This window comes from Eucalyptus grandis, chromosome 2 (assembly GCF_016545825.1).
Source record: "Eucalyptus grandis isolate ANBG69807.140 chromosome 2, ASM1654582v1, whole genome shotgun sequence".
Taxonomy (NCBI): Eukaryota; Viridiplantae; Streptophyta; class Magnoliopsida; order Myrtales; family Myrtaceae; genus Eucalyptus; species Eucalyptus grandis.
In genome coordinates, this window is record NC_052613.1 from 45619075 (window position 1) to 45628869 (window position 9795).

At 39.7% G+C, this 9795-nt stretch overlaps 1 protein-coding gene across 2 annotated transcripts in view; it reads right to left on the reverse strand.

Annotated features, from left to right (window-relative positions):
- Nucleotides 1–386: 386 nt before the first annotated feature.
- The window catches only part of LOC104433232 (F-box protein SKIP28), a 38522-nt gene continuing 29113 nt past the window's right edge, over nucleotides 387–9795 (reverse strand). The window contains exons 1-2 of one of the 2 annotated variants that reach the window (XM_010045915.3): nucleotides 1402–1929; nucleotides 387–1022 (exon numbers count right to left, since the gene is read on the reverse strand). In XM_010045915.3, coding sequence (XP_010044217.2) covers nucleotides 441–1022; nucleotides 1402–1764 — 945 coding nt within the window. In that variant the 5' untranslated portion in view covers nucleotides 1765–1929 and the 3' untranslated portion in view covers nucleotides 387–440. Of the gene's footprint in view, nucleotides 1023–1401; nucleotides 1930–9795 lie in introns of those variants that run through there. The other variant, XM_039306022.1, reaches the window with a different exon arrangement.

The following is a 9795-nucleotide window of genomic DNA, read 5'->3' on the forward strand; positions in this document are numbered from 1 at the left end:
ATTTCCAATAGTTGAATCCAAGCTCTTTTTGTAAACCAGTTTGCAACTTTCATAAAGGCATTATCATCGGTCTTTACCGACTGCATACTTTTGGGATGAAAAACGATGGAGTGACTTCAAAAGATAGAATCGTAAGAGTGAGGTGTGACAATTTCTGATCTGACACAAGTTGAATGACGTGATTCTACAGCTAGAAAATGTAATGGTAAAATCAAACGACCGGGCACAAACTCAGGAGATCATATGTGCGTACTCTTGCCCGTTTCACTGCACGGTCAAAACGAATGAAACAAGGTTCACTTCTGGAGAAGAGAAGGTATAATCATCACCTGTGCACTAACGGTAGCAAAAAGAGACTATGTGGGACATGCTGCAGAATGCATTCATACGCAAAAAGGGAACCTTATGCTTGTGCCTTCTCAAGATTCATTTGCCCAAAGCTATACATCAATATCATCCTCCTCGTATACAGCACACAACTCACAAACAAACCCCCGAGACCCTGAAGGATTGAGCTGCCCCTCCGCATGTTGCTTGCAGTATGGCTTGTTGCAGAAATCACACTTGGGTAGTTGGAGCCAGCACCTCATGCATAAGATGTCCACGCAAATAGCCTCGGCTTCCTCTAGATCGTCAGGTTCGACACATGCGCCACACTGGATGCACCTCGGAATGCAAGAGCTGCATCCTCTACATTCACTTAATCGCCGGTCTCTCTTACTCACGCATGTTTCTATAGGGCAGATAAAGACCTTCCTCACCTCGTTGCATTTTGGACAGATTTCCACATCGATAGGACAAATATTGCAGTCACCCTCGAGTCCAAAGTGCGTGGAGCACTTGTGCTCCAGCGTTTTGGGATTCTCTTGAACGTAGGACTGAAGCACTTGAAGGTGTTGCTTCTGCAGATTGTAGATGCCATTGATCTTTATGGACTGTAAAATGTTACCATGTGCTGATAGAGTCTTCACTGCGTTTATGACTCCCTCTGGTGTCAAGCCAGTACATCCCGGTACATATAACTTCATATACAACAATTTTAAGCCATCAAAGTAAACTTTCTGCAAATCGAATTACTTCTATTTTGAAGAACAAACGATTATTGTCTCCACTCATTTTTTCAGACGTTGCTAATCGCACACTAAGAAGCCATCAACACTAAACTGAACCCCACAAGAAACACTATGTTTACGGACATTTTTCCGTACACTATGATTTTGGCTGCCACGAGCTTACTTCTTTAGTTCGACGGAGCAGTTTGCTTCATGAAGCAAACAAGTTTAAGGGTATGATTAATTGCTGGACATGAGCAGAAAACAATGATATACAGGTATCATCTCCAGCAATTCACAATAAACACAAAGAAGAAAAGGATAACTGGAGTAGCGGTTTGCATCTTACCTTGTTGATGAGAGGATTTCTCTCTATAACAGTTTGAAGCCCGCCGTCTGTGATTTTCATGCAATTGAACAGCCCCAGTGTCCGGAGCTTCCCATTTGCCTTTGAAGTGATCTCAATAAGTATCTCGTCACACATCCGCCGACTCAAAGGATCGTCGACAATGAGTTCGAGCCACGGCAGAACATCGTCACGCAGCGCATCTCTCAGAGACGTGCACACTTCGCCCACGGCAATCAGCCCAGATAAGCTGAGATAAGGCAAGACCAGAAGCAGGGCCTCATGGGGTTGACCCGGTACTGTCGGCTCACCTATGTTCTCATCCTCAGGAGACGCATGATCGACATTGAACGATAGGTTTGGCATTTCTTGGTTCTACCAATCTTCTGACAGAGCATGACTCTTTGGATTTGCTGGTTTATGATTGAGAACAGAAGAAGAGAATGAGGCCTTGAGGGGAGAAATATGAACAAGAGCCTGTGAGGGGGATATGATTGGATATTTGGACTCCTAATGGGAACGTGGATAGATAATTTTTGTCTGGACTGTGCGAAATGCGGGTCCATCTCAATGTAGCGGCTTTGATAAGAAGCAAGAGATCTTTTTGTTTTCTTAGTTGCCAAGAAAAGTGGAAGTAACAGGATTCACGTGTAAACAATGACTTGGGGCCAAATTAATTTAGATTCTATAATATTTTTGCTTTGCTCCCACGACTTTGATGCTTACCCATTCCTTCCGCGAAAAATAAGGCATTTTTGGAAAATATTTTCTAAAATATCATGTTTCAAGAAAATATAATTATTTTTCTATATACAGCTAAGATCTGAAAATAAAGTGGAAATTTTTTTTGGCTATTTGATAAGGAAATTTTTTTTCTCCGTGCACCTTTTATTAATAACTTTTTTATTATTTTAAAAATCGAGTTTTTTATTATTTGATTTTATTTCCTTAAAAATAAATTTTAATTTTTTTCTTATCTTCTTCTTCATTGGCCAATCTCGTCCAAAGGCGAATTCAAGCTCGATACTGGCTCACTGGCCTTGGGCCTAACCAAATTGGCGAGTTCGAGCTCGCCTATGGCTGGTCATCGACCATTGTCATGGTTGGCAACCAACCAAGAAAAAAGTGGAAAAAAAATTAAAAATTCGAATTTTTAAAAAAGAAAAAAAAAAGAAAGAAGATGGGCTAAAACAGTACGAGATAAGAGAGTGAGTAGGGTAAATGTTTTCTATTTCCCCAACTTGAAAAATAGAAAACATTTTTCCCAATTTTAAAAGAATTTTTTTCCTTAATGAAAAATGTTTTCCCCTACTAGTTCATTTTCCATTAAACACTGAACAATCTAGAAAATGTTTTTTTACAAGTTGTTTTCTGTGAAATGAATGGAATTATCTTGACAATCAATCTCTAGAGGTTGAAAACTCATGCTACATTTAGGATCCATTCGTTTCACGGAAAATAGGCGATATCCAGAAAATATTTTTCAAAAGTCATTTTCTAGGAAAATGACATTGTTTTCTGATATTCGACAGCCCATGAAAATATTCCAATTGAGTGGCCTATTCTCCCCCAGATTCTTTTTTTTTTTTTTTTTTTGGTAACCAAGGGAATCCGTTAAGGGAACGGCCGGCGAGCAAACCCTAGGGGAGCGATTACAAGACCCACCATCACAATACTTCAGGTAAGAATCCCTAACAACGTTTCTGTGATTCGAACTTCTTCCCTTCGTGAGGAGAGAGAGCTCGAGCGCCTGCACCGCTGAGGGTGGTGGTCTCCCCTGGCTTCTTTTGTGTTTTAATAAACAAAAGAGAAAAGAAGTAAAGAATGTAGAGCCATTTGCTTGAGCAATGTACAACTACATGGTAGAATAAATAAAGAAAATGATAAGCAAGAGTGCCCAATGCGAACTTGAGATTGATGAGCTCGAGATTCAACTGGCAACGGCCAACAACTAGCCAAGAAATAAAAAGATGGGAAACAAAGAAAAGAAAAAGGAAATTAAAATTAATTCGAATTAAAAAAGAAAAAGAAAATTTAAAAATAATTCGAACAAAAAAAGAAAATAAGAAAAAGAAAGGAAAGGAGAAAGTGAGGATTTGTAGAGGTGTGAGATAAGAGAAATTCAAGTGAGGAAAATGTTTTCTACTCTTAAAAAGTAGAAAACATTAAAGTAGAAAACATTTTTCCTTAATTTAGAAGATTTTTTTCCTTTCATGAAAAACATTTTTCCCAATGAATTTATTTTCCATGAAATGAACGCCAGAAAATCCGGAAAATATTTTCTTGGAAATTATTTTCCACGAAACAAACAGAGCCTTAACGGAGGGATTGACATTGATATAGGATTAGGATATGATAGGTTAAGGACGTGGGTATATGTTTATATTTGTAATATTTTGTTTAGTACATGACCGTATATAATCTAGACTAGTACCCCTCAGGGCCCAACGGTAGGGGTAATGTGGTTAAGCAGCTGTCGCTTGCGATCAAGCAGAACATAGAAACAGTTACCTAATCTCATATTATAGATAGGACATTGACGAGTTACAAATCATAACGCAACCACCTAAATTTAAGTCTGGAACAAGGTATAGAGCGTTAGACACCAGATAAATGGTTGAGATTCAATCCGACATGAGAAATTATTACAAGAATTGGTAGTCACCGGTCCGCTGGCAGGCAGTTAGTGATGAATACCTTCGAAGTTGACGCTTGGAAGTTTCGCAAACCACAATTATACATACTAATCTAGGAAGAAAAACTTGTGATGGCGTAACAAGACAGAGAGACTGTCCAGATACAATCAGTGGTCCAAGGGCTCAACTGCTGTCTTGAAGAGAAGGATGTAAACCTTATCGATTGAGAAGTACAGGAAGCCTCCAAGCGAGTGCGTGACATAAGATCCGAAGCTAGTTCCCACGATGCAACGCCAAGCTGGACCGTATGAACAGTCGAACTCCTGCAATGCACAAACACGGGGAAACAAAGTGAGATGTTAGCTGGCTCATAAAGCTAATTCTTTCGCTTGAAACAGACATTTATATACTGACTTCTTGAGACAGGTTCAACAAGTGGCTAAAACCATTCTTGACATTGCAGGTTGCACACTTCCGGCTTCATTACACGATAGAGGCATACCCAGTGTCCACACATGCGCAGATACACACATTGCAGGTTGCACAATTCCAGCTTCATTACATGATAGAGGCATACCCAGAGTCCACACGCACAGATACACACATGCATGCACACACGCGGGGAGAGAGAGAGAGATAATAGATCATGGTAGTGGCAAAAGAAGACATTCTTTTGATCAAATTCTTTAGTACACTTTCTATAGAGACCATAAAAACTTTCCAGAAATCAAAGGCCTGTACATCTTTAGACAGTTCTGCAAGTGCAAATGCTGTCTTCTTTCATATGTTAAGCTTAATCTAAAAGACTTCCCAGCACTGCTTAATGTAGCGCTACAGACCTAGAATTCGCAGCCAAGCCCGTCCAACTGGTAAAGTACGAGGATTACTTCGTTAGAGAATTCATAAAAGAATCTTAAGACTCCGATGGGGTATTTACTAAAACCCACTGCAAATAAAATTTACCTAGGAATAATGGTCTAAGTTAGTAAATATCTTCTGCACAAAAGACAAGGATAAAATCAGATGAAATTCTGGACAGGGTGAAGATAGAATCACCAAGTGGAGCACATATTGATTATAATGCAGAATGGACTTGATGTGGCAAAAGACAAAATCAACAGGCACAACATCCACCTCGATCCTTACCTTAGACCATCAGAAAAGATGAAATTCCTTGCTTGACAACTATCCTTTCCTTCCATTTCCAGAAAGAAGCCACGTTAAGTTCATTTGGCTCATTCCACGAGCTCATATTTAAGTAGATAAATAGTGTGAGACAGACCACTTATGCTGATTTAGTGGACCAACGTTTTGCCATTAACTGAGGCTTCTGCCTTAGTCAGGTTTTATGTGATGGTCCAGAGTTAAACGTTACCATTATGTGATTTCATGACTTTTCTGCTAGACTATTTTCATTCAGCAGTTTACATCATGAAACTAGCAGAAAGTAGGGGAATATTGAAAACCAATTCATAAGAGCAGAAGTAATAATAAGATTATTTCACAAAACATACAAAAGGAATATTGACAGTGGAATGACAGGGAATGAGGTTAACGAAGTTACCAAACTAGTAAATAATTTTCCATATATATGCAAAAAAAAATTAAAATTTGACACCCTCACAATTCATACAGGAAGATCTACCATTCCACCTGTAGCAAATTTTGCATCGCCAAGGGAAATAACAGAGAGACAGAATTATAGCCAAAACACTCATACACATACAGGGAGAGAGCTATTCTTTTAGCATAAACAAAAGTAATTACATATACTACGTTGGCACTGATGCAAGCCAAGGGTAGGCTTTCTCAAGCAGTAGGATCGAGAGAGTGACTCGCACACGGAAACAGGACGACAGGAATTTCAGCACTGCGCGAGCTCAGGAGAACAGTCGTATCTTTGTCTATACAGATCGGATCGACCTGATTCCAAAGCCAAATGAACAAAGACTTCTGGATCTACAATTTCTCTATCTTGGGTTTTCTGAATAAGCACTGTAGAATAGTCGAAATTGGGTTGGAAGTAACGAACAGAACAGGAAAAGATAGAGACTCCGTTGGTTGCTCTTCTAGGCCTCCAAGGAAGTTGAGGGGCACCGATTCTTCTAGATCGATGACTGCAACTCTTCAAGGATGCAGATCGATGACTGCAACTCTTCAAGGATGCAGGTTTCGAAAAGCTCCGACTCTTCGAGGACGGAGTGAAAACTCTTCTAGGTTTTCAAGGATATGAACTTTACAAGGTTCAAGATACTTGCTTCAAAGCAAAGTTTTTTCATTTGTCAAAAGTCGTCTGTCTTCTACAAGGAATTGGATGGCTTATATCGTCAAAGAAATAAAGATAGAGCATAGAAACTTGAAAGCATTAAAGAGCTTAGGAACTAGAAACTAGTAAAAGCATAACGTCTTCATGGCTCCCAAGGTGTCTTCTTTCAAACTTCCGGGATGGACTCAAGATATCGATACGGCTTCTCGGTTTCGTCGAGCTTGAATGCGGGCCGATCTTCTTGGTCGAGAGACTTGGTCTTCAATGCTGGCTGCATCAGGCACGATACATGTAGCTATAGGTATTCACAGTTCAGACAATAATGTAAGTCTGTTAAGCACTCTGACATTGTATGGTACCATTTGTTCCAGTGTCAGTGGCAAATTGATAGCCTTAGTTTAATGGTCTTCAATTTGTTTCCTATAGTTTCCTATAATCAACATCAGCTAAATCTCTTGAACGTATCAGCATTGAAAAATGGCTTCAAACAATTAGTACACTGTCCACAACATGCAACAGGGTTGGGGAGACCAACAGGCCATTAGATATTCACCCAACAAGTGTACTTAGGATAACAATTCCGGGCATATTGTAATTCCATCCAGATGAAAGAAAGATCACCTCATGCTTACAAACAAGTAGGAAAAAAAAATGTTCATCCTGGGAGACGTATCCCTAGAACTTACAAGAATATCTGATTTGAGAATGACAAGCTCAGCCTGAAGATCACAAAGATGAAAACGTTGCATACGCCCTCACCGAAATGTCAGATAATAGGTGGATATTATACTACCATTTTCATAGGCATGTCATCATACTCTAATTAATGAACGATTAGGAAGAGTAATCATGTTGTGTTCGGGTGTACTATAACTGTTGTGGGAAATAGATTAAATGCTTGTACTGTCGTAACTTGATGCACAAAATTAATTTTAGAACTTTAAGCCCACGAAATTTGACAAGTTCTAAGTTGTAAATCACAAGCATCAGAAGCTACGGAATCTAGTGGCGTAGAAAAAACCATCAATTGTAAATGGGGCGTGTAGCACTATTACTCAACCTACTTCAATTTGCACAAGAACTTGATGCAGAAAATCCATTAGAATGCCATTGTACCCTTAAAGGTTGTCAAAAAAAAACTAAACCAGTGAATTTGATGCAGGTACAGAGAAGCGAACCACTCATGGTGGGTGTCGCTGAAACAGCCAGAACGTTTCAAATAACTTATTTAACTAACAATAACCAAAACATCGAAACTAAACAATCAAAGGAAGGAGATCTTGTAGTGTTGTGGCTAGCTTTCGGTTCGTTGTGTTGGTTATTGTGGGTTTTGAAGATGGCGGACGTAATGTGAGGGTTGGAATTAGTAACATCGTCTATTAGTGTTGGGCGAGGGGGTTGCATTGACTTGCAGATTCATTGTGTGACTTTCTGGGGTGGTTCGATTTAAGTGTTATTGATGCCTAGGGTTTATAAGATCCGGTTTGAGAGGATTTTGCTGTAGGCGCGATCGAATTGCAGGTGCGCTAAACGTTCTTTTGCTTTATTTTTAGTGAGTATCAATTGCTTGGATGGCACAAAGTTCGTGTATGGAATTTCCCTGTGCTGTCTGCTTGGTTCTGAGTATTCCAGCCTAAGTTTGCTTAGTGGGGATGAAATGCAGATGGTTGTGGAATGGGATGATGTGGAGTAACCTTATGTACGAAAAGATTCACCTGACAGGGTTAGACATCGAAAAATTTATGGGACTAGAGTATGAGCTAAAGGAAGTCCTTGTGGATTTAGCTATTGCTGCTAGCTGTAGTTGTGGACAAATGGCCTTCCGACATTTGAAAGGAAAAGCCTTTCTTTCGATCGTCAAAACATGAATTGCTTTTCCCCATTTGTTAGGCTCTGCTGTGAGCTGTGGATTGTGATTCATCTTTTCTGCACCGCATAACGTGATTGATTTAGTAATTTGATGATGAATACAGTAGGAATATGGATTTGTGCCAGTCTCGATTTGGTTCACGTAAGATCAGACTCATGCTTGGAACTTTGCCAATTCTCATTAAGACGAAAAATAAGATGGCAACATGACTGTTTCATCAGATGCACTCCTTTGGGCAATTCGAACTGGACGTCAATGCAAGACTGATTATTGAAAATGAATAAGAAATTAGGCTGTATTGGGGTCGGCACTAAAGACTGGAGCAGTTGAGTGTGTGAGAATTGAGGGTCACCAAAATGTATTTTCATATTGAGTGGGAGGTTGATGATGGGTTGAGTTTGTATATTGGATCGACATCTGCACCCAGATCGCTTCTTCTAGGTCATATAAGCTGCAGTGAAAGTGGTCTCGCTACTCGCACCTGACTGCAAGTTGAATATTCTGAATTGCCCAGAACCTGGTATGCTAATTGAGGTCAACACAATTTATGCACACAATGGTTAAGAGACTATTGTCAGTTGTAGGATGATGATTCTCCTTAGTTCACCTAGAGACTTTACTGAGCACCCGTGGGAGAGCACGGAGATTTAGCTTCTTGGGCTGTTGATGTCCCTGTTGAAAGAAGATTTTCCATTAGCAATTTGAATAATCTGGTATTTACTCCAGCAAGAAAAATCTTATCTTGGTATGCTAGTGCATGGCTGAGGTATTCTGTTCTTTCAGCCGTCGTTACTTTAAGAATCAACCTTAGAGATGTATCTCTAATAATACGTATTCTTCCATGAACAAATGGTGCAAACTGCGACCTCCCTTTTCTCGAAGGTCGTGTCATGTGGATCCTCGGAGCATGTTCTTTCTGAAATCTGAGAACATCCTTTCTGCCGGATGCTCTGTATTAACTTTATCAACTTATCAACTAAGTCTTTGGCCAATGACATGTAGAAAGATGATTCTCTTAGAGAGACTCTTTTAAAAGTGTCTTGATATTGCTTCAGGGGGATGTTACATCCGATTCATGTCAATTCGACGAAGCTAATCTTTTCCATATGCTTGGCTTGATGAGTACTCCGATGCAAGTCCCATTACGCTGCGTGAAAGGAAATCTACTGTAATATGTGCAGAGGGATCCGGTTTTGTGCCCCGTAACTCTTCTTGAACTGTCGATCAAAAAAAAGAAAAGAAAGTCTCCTTCAACTATACTGTTTTCACTGTTCTACTTGTTTTCCCAGAGATTCAGTAGTTTTCGCGAATTGATACGGACCTTAAAAGAATGCATGCCCAGAGAGTGCGAAGCTATAAACCACACACGTAGTCTTGGGTCCAAAATCTTCTTCTACTTTGCAATTAGGATTATCGCAGCAGCCAATAACCACAAGTTGCTAATAACCGCAATGCTCGCGGTAAGTTCTATGTTCGGGGGAGATGACCCGAAAGCAAATGAAATTCTTCAAAATCTTGTATGATGATATCATGGACAAATTTTATTATGACTAGTAATGTACAATCACAGAATTATGGATAAGAGTTTTGAGAGTTTCTCTGAGGCAAGAGAACCTTGAGATGAA